This window comes from Salmo salar, chromosome ssa29 (genome assembly GCF_905237065.1).
Source record: "Salmo salar chromosome ssa29, Ssal_v3.1, whole genome shotgun sequence".
In the NCBI taxonomy this organism is placed as follows: Eukaryota; Metazoa; Chordata; class Actinopteri; order Salmoniformes; family Salmonidae; genus Salmo; species Salmo salar.
Genome location: NC_059470.1, coordinates 42,047,046 through 42,068,106, shown reverse-complemented (window position 1 = coordinate 42,068,106; position 21,061 = coordinate 42,047,046). Strand labels below are relative to the sequence as shown.

General features: G+C 44.4%; 1 protein-coding gene across 1 annotated transcript in view; it reads left to right on the top strand.

The window, feature by feature from the left end:
- Positions 1-750: 750 nt before the first annotated feature.
- zbtb47b (zinc finger and BTB domain containing 47b) overlaps positions 751-21,061 on the top strand; it is a 106,236-nt gene continuing 85,925 nt past the window's right edge. The window contains 1 exon segment of the mRNA XM_045710749.1: positions 751-1,351. Coding sequence (XP_045566705.1) covers positions 1,349-1,351 — 3 coding nt within the window. The 5' untranslated portion in view covers positions 751-1,348.

The following is a 21,061-nucleotide window of genomic DNA, read 5'->3' as shown; positions in this document are numbered from 1 at the left end:
GGTATAATGATTCACACAGTGGTTTAGATGGTATAATGATTCACACAGTGGTTTAGATGGTATAATGATTCACACAGTGGTTTAGATGGTAAATTGATTCACACAGTGGTTTAGATGGTATAATGATTCTCTGTGGTTTAGATGGTATAATGATTCTCTGTGGTTTAGATGGTATAATGATTCACACAGTGGTTTAGATGGTATAATGATTCACACAGTGGTTTAGATGGTATAATGATTCTCACAGTGGTTTAGATGGTATAATGATTCACTCAGTGGTTTAGATGGTATAATGATTCACACAGTGGTTTAGATGGTATAATGATTCACACAGTGGTTTAGATGGTATAATGATTCACACAGTGGTTTAGATGGTATAATGATTCTCAGTGGTTTAGATGGTATAATGATTCACACAGTGGTTTAGATGGTATAATGATTCACACAATGGTTTAGATGGTATAATGATTCACACAATGGTTTAGATGGTATAATGATTCACACAGTGGTTTAGATGGTATAATGATTCACACAATGGTTTAGATGGTATAATGGTTTAGATGGTATAATGATTCACACAGTGGTTTAGATGGTGCCTTCAGGGGCCTCACTGATACACTGCTGCCTTCTGGGGGTCTTGGCTGCTTTCAGGGGTCTCACTGATGACTGGCAACCTGAGATGAAATTTATCAGGTTCAGTGGTGTCTTTGTTCTCTCTCTCTCTCTCTCTCTCTCTTTCTCTCTCTCTCTCTCTACAAGCAGTTCTTTATCACAGTTGTTGCTCAGTCATAAGTCAATAAAAACTGTGAAAGTAAAACATATCTCTACCGCCCGATTCCACAGGATGTTCCTCTCTGTATGAAAGCAGTGCTGTACTGTAGGCTACAGTAACCTAGCGTCATTACAACAGTACCCGTTTATAATTCAACCGTGTCCGTCCGCATTATGCCATTCCCACCTCAGAAGCGCACCTTTTGAAGACTCGGGCTTATGTTTTTCTGCTGATTAGTGGTCCGCCTTGACAGACCCGTAATTTACTAAACCACACATTTAAAAGCCAGAAGAAGAAGAGAAAAATCGTTAGGTTTGAATGTTTAATACAGTGCCGTGTCCCTTTAAAACTTCTGACAAAAAGCCCATATGATCCCTGAGCTCCAATCACCAATTCCTTCTGCAAAAGCAGCCTCTGCATTTTTGTCTGTCTGAATGCTAGGAAGGCGAAAAAAGATTGAGGAGAAGAAGAAACTGAAGAAATGTGAAAATCCAAGGAACATTTTCATGGCCAACGGAAGTCGATGCGTAAGGAGTTATATTGGGACTCCTTTTTGCCTCGAAACCTCGGATCAAAATGGTACAGTAGAGCGCTGCGTTTGTATCATTTTTTTTATTCCCTTCTTGATCTCTTCCACATTTGAGCTACTTAGCTAGGCTGATAACTTGCCTTCCACTAGTTCTGTCCCACAATGTTTCTGGCATCATTTGTCATTTATGCTACTTCTTGCATTTACTTCTTCGTGGTAAAGTTTGCAACTTGCATGGAACTCAAGTTGACATTTGAATCTGTTACAAGAATGTAATGGCTACGATAGCTACATTTGTTGCATAGAAAGAGTTAAATTCTTTAATATCGGGATGTCTCGACAAGGATCAGATCGTGACGGGTGAATATTTACATACGGGGAGAGTGAAACTAACGGGCCACTATGGCTGGTAGAACAGCTGGCTGTGGTTTATCACGTTTACTTCATCGTTTATATTACATACACTAGCAGCCTACAGTACACAATACACTAACAATGTAGCTAAATGCGCTGTCTGTAGGTTATGACATGGTTATGACATGGTTATGACATGGTTATGACATGGTAACATTGTGGTGGTCTCTGTAAGTTGCAGGTGATTCTCGTCTGAACTTCAATACAAGACAGCTGCGTACTGGCTGTCCCTGATAAATGAGCATAAAGCTTAACGTTACAGTCTTGATACACTGCCCACCCACCCCCCCATATCCTTCTCCTCCTCTCGCCACGGTCACAAATATCACAGATTTGCTTCAAATGCAAGATCACTGATTCTGCCAGCCAGGTCACCGTGATACAAGTCAGTATTCGACGTCCTTCCACGTCTGAGAGATGACGTAGAAACCGGACACTAGGGGCAACACTGAGCCCTCCTACCTTCTAATAGGATTCGGTTTGGGATTGCAGATGATAAAAAGTTGTTTTTGAGATTTTTGGTTTTAAACCTATCTCAAACCTTAACCATTCAGAGCTAATTTACATTTTACGTAATTTAGCAGATGCTCTTATCCAGAGCGACTTACAGTAGTGAATACATACATTTCATTTCATGCATTTTTTTTTTGTTGTACTGGCCCCCCGTGGGAATCGAACCCACAACCCTGGCGTTGCACACACCATGCTCTACCAACTGAGCCAACTGCCCTCCTTCCTAATGCCTAACCTTAAGATTTTGATATTAATGCAATACTAAAACCCTAACGTTAAACATTCAGATTTATTAATTTAACCTTAAACAATTCAAAATACGATGTTGGCAACAACTTCAAAAATGTGATGTTTGTTTCAACATGGATGAACGTCTAATTCTAACGCGAGACTGTGAGCACTAGTTGGATTCTGCCAGGCCTTGAAATTCTTTCCTTTCTGAGATCATATAGTCCATATTTCATACAGTTGTTTTGCAGTAGTTTGTTCGCACGAGTGAATATTTTACATGTTGAAGTAGTATGCTAAAGTTGGTCATCATTAAAGTTTTTAAATGACTATATTGTAATTTACAGTCATCCATGACAGCGATTTCTGAGGGGTCAGATGAAGATAAGTATGTGTCATAATAATAATAATAATAATAATAATAATAATAATAATAATAATAATAATAACATAGTAATTAACCGAATTGAAATATTTATATTTCCAGTCAAACCATAAGTCACATAAGAGGCAACCCTATGTTGCTTTTATTACCCTTGATTTCAGCTGAAGACCCTGAGAGAATGTGATAACAGAGGGAGAGAGAGAGAGAGAGCAGAGGGAGAGGTGGAGAGGCAGGGAGAGAGAAACAGAGGGAGAGGCAGGGTGAGAGAGAGAGAGAGCAGAGGGAGAGGTGGATAGGCAGGGAGAGAGAGGGAGAGGTGGAGAGGCAGGGAGAGAGGTGGAGAGGCAGGGAGAGAGAGAGAGAGAGAAAGCAGAGGGAGAGAGAAACAGAGGGAGAGGCAGGGTGAGAGAGAGAGAGCAGAGTGAGAGAGAAACAGAGGGAGAGGCAGGGTGAGAGAGAGAGAGAGCAGAGGGAGAGGTGGAGAGGCAGGGAGAGAGAGAGAGAGAGCAGAGGGAGAGAGAAACAGAGGGAGAGGCAGGGTGAGAGAGAGAGAGAGAGAGAGCAGAGTGAGAGAGAAACAGAGGGAGAGGCAGGGTGAGAGGGAGAGGTGGAGAGGCAGGGAGAGAGGGGGAGAGGCAAGGGAGAGTGGGGGGGGAAAGGGGGGAGAGAGAGGAACAAGAGGCAGGGAGAGCAAGATAAACAGGGAGAGAGAGAAAGAGAGATTAACACAGAGATAGAGAGAGCTGTGCTCATGCAGACAGACCAGGGTAGATGGACTGCGGGGTCATGTTGGGATGCCTCATTAGAGCAGCATGTGGCTTTGTGTGTAGAGAGGTGGAGGGAGACAGCAGTGGAGTTAGTAATCCCATGGTGCATCACATCTGGATGTAGAGGGAGGCTCTGCTGGATAATATCTGGGTCAGGTCAACAGGGTTAGCCTGCCCGCGCTCCCTTCCTGGTGCCATTAGCCTGCCCTCCTTCCTGGTGCCGTTAGCCTGCCCTCCTTCCTGGTGCCGTTAGCCTGCCCTCCTTCCTGGTGCCGTTAGCCTGCCCTCCTTCCTGGTGCCGTTAGCCTGCCCTCCTTCCTGGTGCCGTTAGCCTGCCCTCCTTCCTGGTGCCGTTAGCCTGCCCTCCTTCCTGGTGCCGTTAGCCTGCCCTCCTTCCTGGTGCCGTTAGCCTGCCCTCCTTCCTGGTGCCGTTAGCCTGCCCTCCTTCCTGGTGCCGTTAGCCTGCCCTCCTTCCTGGTGCCGTTAGCCTGCCCTCCTTCCTGGTGCCGTTAGCCTGCCCTCCTTCCTGGTGCCGTTAGCCTGCCCTCCCTTCCTGGTGCCGTTAGCCTGCCCTCCTTCCTGGTGCCGTTAGCCTGCCCTCCTTCCTGGTGCCGTTAGCCTGCCCTCCTTCCTGGTGCCGTTAGCCTGCCCTCCTTCCTGGTGCCGTTAGCCTGCCCTCCTTCCTGGTGCCGTTAGCCTGCCCTCCTTCCTGGTGCCGTTAGCCTGCCCTCCTTCCTGGTGCCGTTAGCCTGCCCTCCTTCCTGGTGCCGTTAGCCTGCCCTCCTTCCTGGTGCCGTTAGCCTGCCCTCCTTCCTGGTGCCGTTAGCCTGCCCTCCTTCCTGGTGCCGTTAGCCTGCCCTCCTTCCTGGTGCCGTTAGCCTGCCCTCCTTCCTGGTGCCGTTAGCCTGCCCTCCTTCCTGGTGCCGTTAGCCTGCCCTCCCTTCCTGGTGCCGTTAGCCCTGCCTCCCTCCCTGGTGTCGTTAGCCCTGCCTCCCTCCCCTGGTGTCGTTAGCCCTGCCTCCCTCCCCTGGTGTCGTTAGCCCTGCCTCCCTCCCTGGTGTCGTTAGCCCTCCCTCCCTCCCCTGGTGCTGTTAGCCTGACCTGGTGCTGTTAGCCTGACCTGGTGCTGTTAGCCCTCTCTGGTGCTGTTAGCCTGGTCCTAGTACTGTGTTAGCCTGCCGTCCCCTGGTGCCGCTAGCCATTAGCGTGTCCTGGTGCTGTTAGCCTGGTCCTAGCACTGTGTTAGCCTGCCCTCCCTGGTGCCATTAGCCTGTCCTGGTGCTGCTAGCCATTAGCCTGGTCCTAGCACTGTGTTAGCCTGCCCTCCCTGGTGCCATTAGCCTGTCCTGGTGCTGCTTTAGCCTGGTCCTAGCACTGTGTTAGCCTGCCCTCCCTGGTGCCATTAGCCTGTCCTGGTGCTGCTAGCCATTAGCCTGGTCCTAGCACTGTGTTAGCCTGCCCTCCCTGGTGCCATTAGCCTGTCCTGGTGCTGCTAGCCATTAGCCTGGTCCTAGCACTGTGTTAGCCTGCCCTCCCTGGTGGCATTAGCCTGTCTTGGTGCTGCTAGCCATTAGCCTGGTCCTAGCACTGTGTTAGCCTGCCCTCCCTGGTGGCATTAGCCTGTCTTGGTGCTGCTAGCCATTAGCCTGGTCCTAGCACTGTGTTAGCCTGCCCTCCCTGGTGGCATTAGCCTGTCTTTGTGCTGTTAGCCTGGTCCTAGCACTGTGTTAGCCTGCCCTCCCTGGTGCCATTAGCCTGTCCTGGGTCTGCTAGCCATTAGCCTGGTCCTAGCACTGTGTTAACCTGTCCTCCCTGGTGGCATTAGCCTGTCCTGGTGCTGCTAGCCATTAGCCTGGTCCTAGCACTGTGTTAGCCTGCCCTCCCTGGTGCCGCTAGCCATTAGCGTGTTCTGGTGCTGTTAGCCTGGTCCTAGCACTGTGTTAGCCTGCCCTCCCTGGTGCCATTAGCCTGTCTTTGTGCTGTTAGCACCAGGACAGGCTAATGCCACCAGGGAGGGCAGGCTAACTCTGGTCATGCTGCACACTGTGTCTCTGTTGTGGAAACAGCTCTGTTCTGCCTGCTCTGTTCTGTTGGGGAAACAGCTCTGTTCTGTTGGGGAAACAGCTCTGTTCTGTTGTGGAAACAGCTCTGTTCTGTAGAGGAAACAGCTCTGTTCTGCCTGCTCTGTTGTGGAAACAGCTCTGTTCTGTTGGGGAAACAGCTCTGTTCTGTAGAGGAAACAGCTCTGTTCTGCTCTGTTGTGGAAACAGCTCTGTTCTGTTGGGGAAACAGCTCTGTTCTGTAGAGGAAACAGCTCTGTTCTGCCTGCTCTGTTGTGGAAACAGCTCTGTTCTGCCTGCTCTGTTCTGTTGGGGAAACAGCTCTGTTCTGTAGAGGAAACAGCTCTGTTCTGTTGGGGAAACAGCTATGTTCTGTTGGGGAAACAGCTCTGTTCTGTTGGATTCTGCCTGCTCTGTTCTGTTGTGGAAACACCTCTGTTCTGCCTGCTCTGTTCTGTTGGGGAAACAGCTCTGTTCTGCCTGCTCTGTTCTGTTGGGGAAACAGCTCTGTTCTGTTGGGGAAACAGCTCTGTTCTGTTGGGGAAACAGCTCTGTTCTGTTGGGGAAACAGCTCTGTTCTGCCTGCTCTGTTCTGTTGTGGAAACAGCTCTGTTCTGTTGGGGAAACAGCTCTGTTCTGTTGGGGAAACAGCTCTGTTCTGTTGAGGAAACAGCTCTGTTCTGTTGAGGAAACAGCTCTGTTCTGTTGGGGAAACAGCTCTGTTCTGTTGGGGAAACAGCTCTGTTCTGTTGTGGAAACAGCTCTGTTCTGTTGGGGAAACAGCTCTGTTCTGTTGGGGAAACAGCTCTGTTCTGTTGGGGAAACAGCTCTGTTCTGTTGGGGAAACAGCTCTGTTCTGTAGGGGAAACAGCTCTGTTCTGTAGAGGAAACAGCTCTGTTCTGTTGGGGAAACAGCTCCGTTCTGTTGGGGAAACAGCTCTGTTCTGTTGGGGAAACAGCTCTGTTCTGTTGGGGAAACAGCTCTGTTCTGTAGGGGAAACAGCTCTGTTCTGTAGAGGAAACAGCTCTGTTCTGTAGGGGAAACAGCTCTGTTCTGTTGGGGAAACAGCTCTGTTCTGTTGGGGAAACAGCTCTGTTCTGCCTGCTCTGTTCTGTTGGGGAAACAGCTCTGTTCTGCCTGCTCTGTTCTGTTGGGGAAACAGCTCTGTTCTGTTGGGGAAACAGCTCTGTTCTGTTGGGGAAACAGCTCTGTTCTGTAGGGGAAACAGCTCTGTTCTGTTGGGGAAACAGCTCTGTTCTGTTGGGGAAACAGCTCTGTTCTGTTGGGGAAACAGCTCTGTTCTGTTGGGGAAACAGCTCTGTTCTGTTGGGGAAACAGCTCTGTTCTGTTGGGGAAACAGCTCTGTTCTGTTGGGGAAACAGCTCTGTTCTGTTGGGGAAACAGCTCTGTTCTGTTGGGGAAACAGCTCTGTTCTGTTGGGGAAACAGCTCTGTTCTGTTGGGGAAACAGCTCTGTTCTGTTGGGGAAACAGCTCTGTTCTGTAGAGGAAACAGCTCTGTTCTGTTGGGGAAACAGCTCTGTTCTGTAGAGGAAACAGCTCTGTTCTGTTGGGGAAACAGCTCTGTTCTGTTGTTTAGATGAGTTTTTTTCTTTTCTTTTTACATGCAGAGGGTAAGCTGCTAAGCGGTGTGGATATATAGGGTTAAAGGATAGGGATAAATAGAGGGGAATGGGTTCATTCAACTTGCTGATGTGACACAGAATGTTTCTTTAATCTGTTGGTAAACACTGATGTGCTGTAGATAATTTACTCAAATTACATTGCTATTTTAGAAGAGGGATTAACTAATTTAGTTACATTGCTGTTTTAGAATAGGGATTATAAACTGGGTGGTTGACAGTCATGGTATATCAGTATACCACGGGTATGATAAAAGTTAGTTTTACTGCTCTAATTATGTTGGTAACCAGTTTATAATAGCAATAAGGCACCTCGGAGGTTTGTGATATATGGCCAATATACCACGGCTAAAGGGCTGTGTCCAGGCTAAAGGGCTGTGTCCAGGCTAAAGGGCTGTGTCCAGGCTAAAGGGCTGTGTCCAGGCTAAAGGGCTGTGTCCAGGCTAAAGGGCTGTGTCCAGGCTAAAGGGCTGTGTCCAGGCTAAAGGGCTGTGTCCAGGCTAAAGGGCTGTGTCCAGGCTAAAGGGCTGTGTCCAGGCTAAAGGGCTGTGTCCAGGCTAAAGGGCTGTGTCCAGGCTAAAGCAACTCATTTAGTTACATCAGAAAGGGGAGGAGTTTGTTTTAATAATGTCACAATTCATCTTCACTGTAAAAACCACAACAGACTAATTTGTAACTTTGCCTTCATGTTCTTCAAGTTTGTAAACATTTTAAACATCACAACAGTTGATAGAATAATTAAAAGAATGCATTATGTACATTTTTTTGGATGACCCCACCAAATTCATATAGACGTATTGTTATAGATCTGTCATTCTCATTGAAAGCCAGTCTAATAATCTGTAGGTCTGTTCTATGTGTTATAGATCTGTCATTCTCATTGAAAGCCAGTCTAATAATCTGTAGGTCTGTTCTATGTGTTATAGATCTGTCATTCTCATTGGAACCAGTCTAATAATCTGTAGGTCTGTTCTATGTGTTATAGATCTGTCATTCTCATTGGAACCAGTCTAATAATCTGTAGGTCTGTTCTATGTGCGCTATTTCTTTGCTTCCTGTTCTTAAAGTTCGTTTTTGCGTCTTTTACTTTCGGTTTTGTACACCAGCTTCAAACAGCTGAAAATACAAGAGTTATGGAAAAGTTAGTTATGGAAAATATATTTCACAGTGATTTAGATGGTACAATGATTCTCTACAATATACTTGCTTGTTTTGTCACAAGCAAACTATTAGAATTATTGCAACCAGGAATTGGCAGAGTGATTTCTGCATAGTGCGTATTTTAAATATTTTTTCCTTATTTTTACAAAAGTACTTTTTCATAGAATAGAAGACATTGCTACTACATATTTGAAATACTTACCCTTTCTCTCAATTTAATTCAATGGGTTTTATTGGCATGGGAAACATACAGTATGCTCACGCTCTCTCTCTCTCTCTGTCTCTGTCTCTCTCTGTCTCTCTCTGTCTCTCTGTCTCTCTCGGGCTCTCCCATCCTCTCGGTCTCTGTCTCTCTCTCTCTCTCTGTCTCTCTCTCTCTCTCTCGGTCTCTCTCTCTCTCTCTCTCGGGCTCTCCCATCCTCTCGGTCTCTCTCTCTCTCTCTCTCTCGGTCTCTCTCTCTCTCTCTCTTCTACCTCTCTACCTCTCTCGGTCTCTCTCGGTCTCTCTCGGTCTCTCTCTGTCTCTCTCTCTCTCTCTCTCTCTCTCTCGGGCTCTCCCATCCTTCTCTTCTACCTATCATCAAAGGCTGCTGAGAGTTTTACATAACAACCTATTCAGGGCGTTCCGTCATGCAAAACTCTCTCTTTCTCTCTCTAAATTCAGTAGACTTTATTGACTTGGCAAATTAAATTACTTACATTGTCACATTAGTAAATCCAAGATGGCGTAGCAGTCAGGCGTCTTTTGTCTTCATCTTGTCGTGTCCCGTGTATATATATTTATATATATCATCAGGGGTCATCAGCTAACCTTTAGCCCGGACAACTCCTGCCAGTCTGCACAGCGCGATTCAACCCAGAGTTTAACAGACTTATTTTTCTCCATATCCCCGGATTCCTACCGCAAGCTCTGAACCTCATCACCTGGATCATCGCATCTACCTAGCTGCTATCCGATTGGCTGCTCCTGGCTAACGTCTCTGTCCCGAAGCAAGCACCAATTAGCCTGGAGCTAGCCTATGCTAGGCCCATCTCCCGGCTAGCCGAAGAGGTCCATCAGCCACTCCTTGGGCTACAATACCTATTTTCCCAATTGGCCTGGACCCATTTTATTGCCGATACGGAGCCCCGCTGATCCATCACGACTGGACTACCGACGTAATCCGCCCAAGGGTTTTTTCAACAGGCTCCTCCGTCGCGACGCCCCCTGAATGCCCATCTGCTAGCCTGCTAGCTGCGGCCCACTAGCTGTCTAGAGCATACTGGACTGTTAACTTCTCTAGGGCCAGTGGGACGAAACCTACTCAACAGCCAGTGGAATCCCGTGGCGCGTTATTCAAATACCTTAGAAATGCTATTACTTCAATTTCTCAAACATATTACTATTTTACACCATTTTAAAGACAAGACTCTCGTTAATCTAACCACACTGTCCGATTTCAAAAAGGCTTTACAACGAAAGCAAAACATTGGATTATGTCAGCAGAGTACCCAGCCAGAAATAATCAGACACCCATTTTTTCAAGCTAGCATATAATGTCACATAAACCCAAACCACAGCTAAATGCAGCACTAACCTTTGATGATCTTCATCAGATGACAACCCTAGGACATTATGTTATACAATACATGCATGTTTTGTTCAATCAAGTTCATATTTATATAAAAACCAGCTTTTACATTAGCATGTGAAATCAGAACTAGCAAACTTCCGGTGAATTTACTAAATTACTCACGATAAACGTTTACAAAAAACATAACAATTATTTTAAGAATTATAGATACAGAACTCCTCTATGCACTCGCTATGTCCGATTTTAAAATAGCTTTTCGGTGAAAGCACATTTTGCAATATTCTCAGTAGATAGCCCGGCATCACAGGGCTAGCTATTTAGACACCCACCAAGTTTAGCCCTGACCAAAGTCAGATTTACTATAAGAAAAATGTTATTACCTTTGCTGTTCTTCGTCAGAATGCACTCCCAGGACTTCTACTTCAATAATAAATGTTGGTTTGGTTCAAAATAATCCATAGTTATGTTCAAATGACCTCTGTTTTGTTCGTGCGTTCAAGACACTATCCGAATGGTAAAGAAGGGTGACGCGCACAACGCATTTCGTGACAAAACATTTCTAAATATTCCATTACCGTACTTCGAAGCATGTCAACCGCTGTTTAAAATCAATTTTTATGCCATTTTTCTCGTAAAAAAAGCGATAATATTCCGACCGGGTATCTGTGTTTAGGTTCAAAGACGAATGAAAATAAAAACATGGGGTCGACTCGTGCACGCGCCTCAGCCCATTGTCCTCTGATAGAGCACTTGCCAAAAGCGCTAATGTGTTTCAGCCAGTGGCTGGAATTACATCATTTAGCTTTTTCCCGCCTTCTGAGAACCTATGGGAGCCGTAGGAAGTGTCACGTTACAGCAAAGATCCTCAGTCTTCAATAAACAGAGTCAAGAAGCTCAAAGAATGGTCAGAGAGGGCACTTCCTATACAGAATCTTCTCAGGTTTTTGCCTGCCATATGAGTTCTGTTATACTCACAGACACCATTCAAACAGTTTTAGAAACTTTTGGGTGTTTTCAATCCAAAGCCAATAATTATATGCATATTCTAGTTTGTGGGCAGTAGTAATAACCAGATTAAATCGGGTGCGTTTTTTTATCCGGCCGTGTAAATACTGCCCCCTACCCCCAACAGGTTAACTGAAAATGTCCATCAGCCAATTTTTTGGGGCAATTTGCCAATTGTTCTGGACCTTTTTACCACCTGCTGATCCATCACGACTGGTCTGCCGACGTAACCGCGCGAAGGGGCTACAACAGACTTCTTCCATCACGACTTCCCTCTAAGGCCCTTCTGCTAGCTTGCTAGCCCGGCCCGCTAGCTGTCTGAATCGCTGTGTCTCCAGCCCGCCCAGCTACACACTGGACCTCTATGATCACTCGGCTATGCATGCCTCTCCCTAATGTCAATATGCCTTTTCCCGTTGTTGTTTTGGTTAGTGATTATTGTCTTATTTCACTGTAGAGCCTCCAGCCCTGCTCAATATGCCTCAGCTATGCCTCGGCTAACCCTTCAATTCCAGCTCCATTTTACATTTACATTGACGTCATTTAGTTATTATCCTATCCTATCCCAGGTATCCCATACATGGGGTGACCTCACCTGGTTTAATTGATGTCTCTAGAGACAAAACCTCTCTCATTGTCATTGTCACTCAATGTCTAGGTTTACCTCCTACTAGAGGTCGACCGATTATGATTTTTCAACGCCGATACCAATTATTGGAGGACCAAAAAAACAGATTTTATTTATTTATTTGTAATAATGACAATTACAACAATACTGAATGAACACTTATTTTAACTTCATATAATACATCAATAAAATCAATTTAGCCTCAAATAAATAATGAAACATGTTCAGTTTGGTTTAAATAATGCAAAACAATGTGTTGGAGAAGAAAGTAAAAGTGCAATATGTGCCATGTAAAAAAAGCTAAGGTTTAAGTTCCTTGCTCAGAACATGAGAACATATGAAAGCTGGTGGTTCCTTTTTAACATGAGTCTTCAATATTCCCAGGTAAGAAGTTTTAGGTTGTAGTTATTATAGGAATTATAGGACTATTTCTCTCTATACGACTTGTATTTCATATACCTTTGACTATTGGATGTTCTTATAGGCACTTTAGTATTGCCAGTGTAACAGTATAGCTTCCGTCCCTCTTCTCGCTCCTACCTGGGCTCGAACCAGGAACACATCGACAACAGCCACCCTCGAAGCAGCGTTACCCATGCAGAGCAAGTGGAACAACTACTCCAAGTCTCAGAGTGAGTGACGTTTGAAACGCTATTAGCGCGCACCCGGCAAACTAGCTAGCCATTTTACATCGGTTACACCAGCCTAATCTTGGGAGTTGACAGGCTTGAAGGGGTGGGTATAATTTGCGGAACGTTCCAACAGGAATCTGTTCCAAAAAACGTAAAGTAAAAGGTTGCCAACCAACAACGCATACAAAGTAGCAACGCATACAAACCTAGCTAACTAGCTGCCGAATAGGCATCAACTCACCACGTAGCTTATTCTTAATGTTTGTCCATAGGCAACCAGAGTGGGGACAGACATTTTTCGGGAATAAACGTGATGAGTGAAAAACGCAATGAAATGGACCACTCCCTACCCGGTATCTTATTCTGTCGCTATACAACTTTGTAAGGCGTTGTTTTTTGGAAACCTTGTTATTTCCGAAGTTTTTGGAATAGATTCCTGTTGGAACGTTCCACAAATTATACCCACCCGGCTTGAAGTCATAAACAGCTTGAAACACAGCGAAGAGCTGCTGGCAAACGCAGTAAAGTGCTGTTTGAATGAATGTTTACGAGCCTGCTGGTGCCTACCACCGCTCAGTCAGACTGCTCTATCAAATCATAGACTTAATTATAACAAAATAAACACACAGAAATACGAGCCTTAGGTCATTAGAGATGTGACACAATTTCATGTTAGCAGGCAATATTAACTAAATATGCAGGTTTAAAAATATATACTTGTTTATTGATTTTAAAGAAAGGCATTGACGTTTATGGTTAGGTACATTGGTGCAACGACAGTACTTTTTTAGCAAATGCGCTTGTTAAATCAACAACCGTTTGGCAACGTAGGCTGTGATTCGATGAGAAATTAACAGCCACAGCATCGATTATATGCAACACAGGACACGTTAGATAAACTAGTAATATCATCAACCATGTGTAGTTAACTAGTGATTATGTTAAGATTGATCGTTTTTTATAAGATAAGTTTAATGCTAGCTAGCAACTTACCTTGGCTTCTTGCTGCCCTCGCGTAACAGGTAGTCAGCCTGCCATGCAGGCTCCTCGTGGAGTGCAATGTAAGGCAGGTGGTTAGAGCGTTGGACTTGTAACCGGAAGGTTGCAAAAATGAATCCCCGAATCCCCCTGAACAAGGCAGTTAACCCCCGTTCCTAGGCTGTCATTGAAAATAAGAATGTGTTCTTAATCTGACTTGCCTAGCTAATAAAAGTGTAAAAAAGAAATATATATTTTTTTTTAAATTAAAATAAATCGGCAAATCGGTGGCCAAAAATACCGATTACCGATTGTTATGAAAACTTGAAATCGGCCCTAATTAATCGGCCATTCCTACCTTTGTCTGTACATTGAATCTATTCTACCGCGCCCAGAAACCTGCTCCTTTTACTCTTTGTTCCGAACACACTAGACGACCAGTTCTTATAAGCTTTAGCCGTACCCTTATCCTACCCCATCTATCTTCAGAGCTCGTGCTGTTAGGTGACCTAAACTGGGTCATGCTTAACACCCCGGCCATCCTACAATCTAAACTTGATGCCCTCAATCTCACACAAATGATCAATGAACCTACCAGGTACAACCCCAAATCCGTAAACACGGGCACCCTCATAGATATCATCCTGACTAACTCGCCCTCCAAATACACCTCTGCTGTCTTCAACCAGGATCTCAGCGATCACTGCCTCATTGCTTGCGTCCGTAATGCGTCTGCGGTCAAACGACCACCCCTCATCACTGTCAAACGCTCCCTAAAACACTTCAGCGAGCAGGCCTTTCTAATCGACCTGGCTGGGGTATCCTGGAAGGATATTGACCTCATTCCGTCAGTAGAAGATGCCTGGTTATTCTTTAACCTCTTGGGGCTAGGTGGGACGCTAGCGTGCCACCCGTGGTGCACTCCATCAACAGCAGGTGCATTTCAAGAGCGGCAAATTTGAATCCAAATAAATGTCAAAATTCAAATTTTTCAAAAATACAACTATGTTACACCATTTGAAAGATAAACATCTCCTTAATCTAACCACGTTTTACGATTTCAAAAAGGTTTTACGGCGAAAGCATAAATTTAGAGTATGTTAGGACAGTACATTTACAAGAGTTGTGTGTAATGTTTTGTCAAGTCAAAGACAGGGTCACCAAAACCATAAAACCAGCTAAAATGATACACTAACCTTTTACAATCTCCATCAGATGACACTCCTAGGACATTATGTTAGACAATGCATGCATTTTTAGTTCTATCAAGTTGATATTTATATCCAAAAACAGCGTTTTACTATGGCATTGATGTTGAGGAAATCGTTTCCCTCCAATAACCGGCAGTCAAGTCAGCGTCACAAATTAAATAATTAAAATTAGAAAATATTGGTAAAATATTATATTGTCATTTAAAGAATTATAGATTTACATCTTTTGAACGCAATCAACTTGCCAGATTTAAAAATAACCTTACTGGGAAATCACACTTTGCAATAATCTGAGCACTGTGCCCAGAAAAATACGCGTTGCGATACAGACTAGACGTCATGTTGGGGAGATCTAAAATCGAAAATACTATGTAAATAATCCATTACCTTTGATTCTCTTCATCAGATGTCACTTCCAGGTATCACAGGTCCATAACGAATGTAGTTTTGTTCAAAAAAGCTCATCATTTATGTCCAAAAATCTCCGTCTCGTTAGCACATGATGTAAGCCAGCCGGACTTCTCGTCATGAACGAGGGAAAAAAATATATTTCCGTTCGTTCAAACATGTCAAACGTTGTATAGCATAAATCATTAGGGCCTTTTTAACCAGAACATGAATAATATTCAAGGTGGACGAATGCATAGTCTTTTATAATGTATTGGAACGAGGGTACCCAACATGAAGTAGCGCGCCAGGTGTCTAATGGGACATCACCGTTCCATGGCTCTTGTTCGGTCAGATCTCCCTCCAGAAGACTCAAAACACTTTGTAAAGGCTGGTGACATCTAGTGGAAGCAATAGGAAGTGCCAAAATATTCCTAAACCCCTGTGTTTTTCAATGGGATAGGTTTAAAGTCAATACAACACATCAGGTATCCACTTCCTGTCAGAAAATGTCTCAGGGTTTTGCCTGCCAAATGAGTTCTGTTATACTCACAGACACCATTCAAACAGTTTTGGAAACTTTAGAGTGTTTTCTATCCATATATAATAAGTATATGCATATTCTAGTTACTGGGTAGGATTAGTAACCAGATTAAATCGGGTACATTTTTTTTTATCTAGACGTGCAAATGCTGCCCCTAGACCCAACAGGTTAAAAGTGCTTTTCTCACAATCTTAAATAAGTAAATAAATAAATAAATAAGCACGCCCCATTCAAAAAATGTAGAACCAGGAACAGATATAGCCCGTGGTTCACTCCAGACCTGACTGCCCTTGACCAGCACAAAAACATCCTGTGGCTTATTGCATTAGCATCGAATAGCCCCCGCGATATGCAACTTTTCTGGGAAGTTAGGAACCAATATACACAGGGAGTTAGGAAAGCAAAGGCTAGCTTTTTCAAACAGAAGTTTGCATCCTGCAGCACAAACTCCAAAAAGTTCTGTGACACTGTAAAGTCCATGGAGAATAAGAGCACCTCCTCCCAGCTGCCCACTGCACTGAGGCTAGGAAACACTGTCACCACCGATAAACCCACTATAATTGAGAATTTCAATAAGCATCTTTCTACGGCTGGCCGTGCTTTCCACCTGGCTACCCCTACCGTGGTCAACAGCCCCGCACCCCCCACAGCAACTTGCTCAATCCTCCCCCATTTCTCCTTCACCCAAATCCAGATAGCTGATGTTCTGAAAGAGCTGCAAAATCTGGACCCCTATAAATCAGCCGGGCTAGACAATCTGGACCCTCTCTTTCTAAAATTATCTGCCGCAATTGTTGCAACCCCTATTACTAGCCTGTTCAACCTCTCTTTCGTATCGTCTGAGATCCCCAAAGATGGGAAAACTGCCGCGGTCATCCCACTCTTCAAAGGAGGGGACACTCTAGACCCAATCTGCTACAGACCTATATCTATCTTACCCTGCCTTTCTAAGGTCTTCGAAAGCCAAGTTAACAAACAGATCACCGACCATTTCGAATCCTACCGTACCTTCTCCGCTATGTTTCAGAGCTGGTCATGGGTGCACCTCAGCCACGCTCAAGGCCCTAAACGATATCGTAACCGCCATCAATAAGACACAATACTGTGCAGCTGTATTCATCAACCTGGCCAAGGCTTTCGACTCTGTCAATCACCACGTTCTTATTGGCAGACTCAACAGCCTTGGTTTCTCAAATGACTGCCTAGCCTGGTTTACCAACTACTTCTCTGATAGAGTTCATTGTGTCAAATCCGAGGGCCTGTTGTCCGGACCTCTGGCAGTCTCTATGGGTGTGCCACAGGGTTCAATTCTTGGGCCGACTCTCTTCTCTGTATACATCAATGACGTCGCTCTTGCTGCTGGTGATTTTCTGATCCACCTCTACGCAGACGACACCATTCTGTATACTTCTGGCCCCTCTTTGGACACTGTGTTAACTAACCTCCAGACGAGCTTCAATACCATACAACACTCCTTCCGTGGCCTCTAACTGCTCTTAAACGCAAGTAAAACTAAATGCATGCTCTTCAACCGATCGCTGCCCTACTCTGGACGGTTCTGACTTAGAATATGTGGACAACTACAAATACTAGGTGTCTGGTTAGACTGTAAACTTTCCTTCCAGACTCACATTAAGCATCTCCAATCCAAAATTAAATCTTGAATTGGCTTCCTATTTCGCAAAACAAAGCATCCTTCACTCATGCTGCTTAACATGCCCTCGTAAAAATGACTATCCTACCGATCCTTGACTTCTGCGATGTCATTTACAAAATAGCCTCCAACACTCTACTCAGCAAATTGGATGCTGTCTATCACAGTGCCATCCGTTTTGTCACAAAAAGCCCCATATACTACCCACCACTGTGACCTGTACGCTCTCGTTGGCTGGCCCTCGCTTCATATTCGTCGCCAAACCCACTAGCTCCAGGTCATCTATATGTCTTTGCTAGGTAAAGCCCCGCCTTATCTCAGCTCACTGGTTACCATAGCAGCATCCACCCGTAGCACGCGCTCCAGCAGGTATATTTCACTGGTCACCCCCAAAGCCAGCTCCTGCTTTGGCCGCCTTTCCTTCCAGTTCTCTGCTGCCAATGACTGGAACGAACTGCAAACATTTCTGAAGCAGGAGACCCTTACCTCCCTCACTAGCTTTAAGCACCAGCTGTCAGAGCAGCTCACAGATCACTGCACCTGTACATAGCCCATCTTTAAACAGCCGATCCAACTACCTACCTCATCCCCATACTGTTATTTATTTTTCTTCTCCTTTGCACCCAAGTATCTCTACTTGCACATTCATCTTCTGCACATCTATCACGCCAGTGTTTAATTGCTAAATTGTAATTATTTAGCCACTATGGCCTATTTAATGCCTTACCTTCCTAATCTTATCTCATTGCACACACTGTATATAGACTTCTCTATTGTGTTATTGACTGTACGTTTCTTTATTCCATGTGCAACTCTGTATTGTTGTTTGTGTCGCACTGCTTTGCTTTATCTTGGCCAGGTCGCAGTTGTTTATGAGAACTTGTTCTCAACTAGCCTACCTGGTTAAATAAAGGTGAAATGAAATAAAATAATAATAAAGTATACATATAACAAAAATGCAAGGCAAAATATTAGTTGTGGAAATGGGATTACCATTAACAGCAACTACAACAACAATATTAATGAGAATAATAATACATTAAAGCAATAGTAGTAGACCTCTCAACCTGACTGAGAAGACACATGACATGGAATGAAAACCAAAATGTCCAGATTGATTGATTTAGTGTATTTGATGATGTTGAAGTGTCTGAACTCTGTATGTTTATTGGTTGAGTGGTGCATTGGCACAGAAACCTGTTGGTCCAAAATAGTTGCATATAATGGTATTTCTTGGCAAATCTGACCATAATTCTCTCCTCTTGATTCATGCTTACAAGCAAAAATTAAAGCAGGAAGCACCAGTGACTAAGTCAATAAAAAAAAAGTGGTCAGATGAAGCAGATACTAAGCTTCAGGACTGTTCTGCTATCACAGACTGGAATATGTTCTGGGATTCTTCCGATGGCAAGGAGGAGTACACCACAGTGATGAAGTCACTGGCTTCATCAGTAAGTGCATCGATGACGTCATCCCCACAGTGGCCATACGTACCAACCAGAAGCCATGGATTACAGACAACATCCGCATTGTGCTAAAGCTGCGGCTTTCAAGGATCGGGACTCTAATGGAAGCTTATAAGAAATCCCGTTATGCCCTCTGACGAACCATCAAACAGGCAAAACATCAATACAGGACTAAGATCAAATCGTACTACACCGTCTCCGACACTCGTCGGATGTGGCAGGGCTTGCAAACTATTACAGACTACAAAGGGAAGCACAGCTGAGAGCTGCCCAGTGACACAAGCCAACCAGAAGAGCTAAATAACTTATATGCCTGCTTCGAGGGAAGTAACACTGAAACATGCATGAGAGCATCAGCTGTTCCGGATGACTGTGTGATCACACTCTCTGTAGCCGATGTAAGACCTTTTAACAGGTCAACATTCACAAAGCTGCAGGGCCAGACGGATTACCAGGACGTGTTCTCAGAGCATGCGCTGACCAACTGGAAAGTGTCTTCACTACCATTTTCAACCTCTCCCTGTCTGAGTCTGTAATACCAACATGTTTCAAGCAGACCACCATAGTCCCTGTGCCCAAGAACACCAAGGTAACCTACCTAAATGACTACCGACCCGTAGCACTCACGTCTGTAGCCATGAAGTGCTTTGAAAGGCTGGTCATGGCTCTCATCAACACAATTATCCCAGAAACCCTAGACTCACTCCAATTTGCGTACCGCCCCAACAGACCACAGATGATGCGATCTCTATTGCACTCCACACTGCCCTTTCACACCTGGACAAAGGAACAGTGGTTCCTCCTAAGTTGTGAGACTTAGAGGTAACCAGCATCACAGCTTCATTGCTCTAGACCACCACAAGGGGAGTTAGAGCACTCATTATGCATTTGGGTCCCAAGGTTTTTATATGACCAATCATATCGAGAAGTTCCAATTACGAATTTGACGTTATGCCACCCGTCGCTGGTGACTTTCTTCAGCAAAGATGTCTGACAAAACATTACGGTGGAAGCAAATGTAAGTAGTTATAATGTCACAATGAGTCAAACAGAAAATGTACAATTGAGAGCAATATGTTAGTTAATGTAGAGACAAATTATTGTGCATATTTTTTGTCATAAAGTTAATTTACGAAAATCGCTATTTAGCGAGTTTTTTTTATTTTTTTACAACTTTTTATTTATTTCACCTTTATTTAACCAGGTAGGCCAGTTGAGAACAAGTTCTCATTTACAATTGCGACCCGGCCAAGATAAAGCAAAGCAGTTCGACACATACAATAACACAGAGTTACACATGGAGTAAAACAAACATACAGTCAATAATACAGTAGAAAAATAAGTCTATATACAATGTGAGCAAATGAGGTGAGATAAGGGAGGTAAAGGCAAAAAAGGCCATGGTGGCAAAGTAAATACAATATAGCAAGTAAAACACTGGAATGGTAGATTTGTAGTGGAAGAAAGTGCAAAGTAGAAAAAGAAATAATGGGGTGCAAAGGAGCAAAATAAATAAATAAATACAGTAGGGGAAGAGGTAGTTGTTTAGGCTATTTACAGATGGGCTGTGTAGTGATCTGGGAGCTGCTCTGACAGCTGGTGCTTTGATTTCAGTCATTTCCAATACCAGGTGTACCAAACTCCATTCTTTTAATGATGCTGTGTCTGCATGTTTGTATTTGTCACGGGCTGGCTCGAGGAACAACAGGAGAGGTAGAGTCAGGCGCAGGAGACAGAGAGAGTTCGTGACCACACTTCTTTATTTGAAGCACTGTACGTGGTCGACAAGGTATAGGGGCGCAGCCCTGAACGATTCTGCGGTGGTGTACACAAATAAAAGAAACCACTGGCAGAAGGAAAAAACTCAATACACGTTCTTACGAACACACAAAACCCGGACAAGCAACACAATCACGTACAACCACATACATCCTACGCTAACCTAAATAACCCCCCCTTACTAATGACTAACCCAAAACAGGTGTGTGCCTACCTAGACCTAACCAAACGAAAGTGAAACAAAAAGGGATCGATGGCAGCTAGTAGGCCGCGACGACGACCGCCGAGCTCCGCCCGGCCGAGGAGGGGCGCCACCATCCGTCACTGTCGTGACAGTATTACAATTATACACTTCAACAGTGTTTACCGCTCCTGGTCCTGGGACATCAATGATTACACACTGTAACTATGCAATAGACTAGAGACATGATGTAAGTAAAGGCTGATTTGTAATTCATATATACAGGGAAAAAAACAGTACACTGCACTTCCTATGCATACCTAACTCCCTTCATCTGCAGTAATCTGAGGAGGTTCTCCCAGCCATGTGGACGATTGAAAACAGGGCAGCAAAGTTTGTTTGTCACCAGAGTGGTTTAGAGCATATTACTATTGAACTATTTACCCATTTAATAACCAGACCTTCATACAAACTTGCTCTGCTGAATTCTTAATGCACAACCGAAGGTGCTGCCATATCTTGCCAGCACGCCCACAAGCGAGCCACTCAGG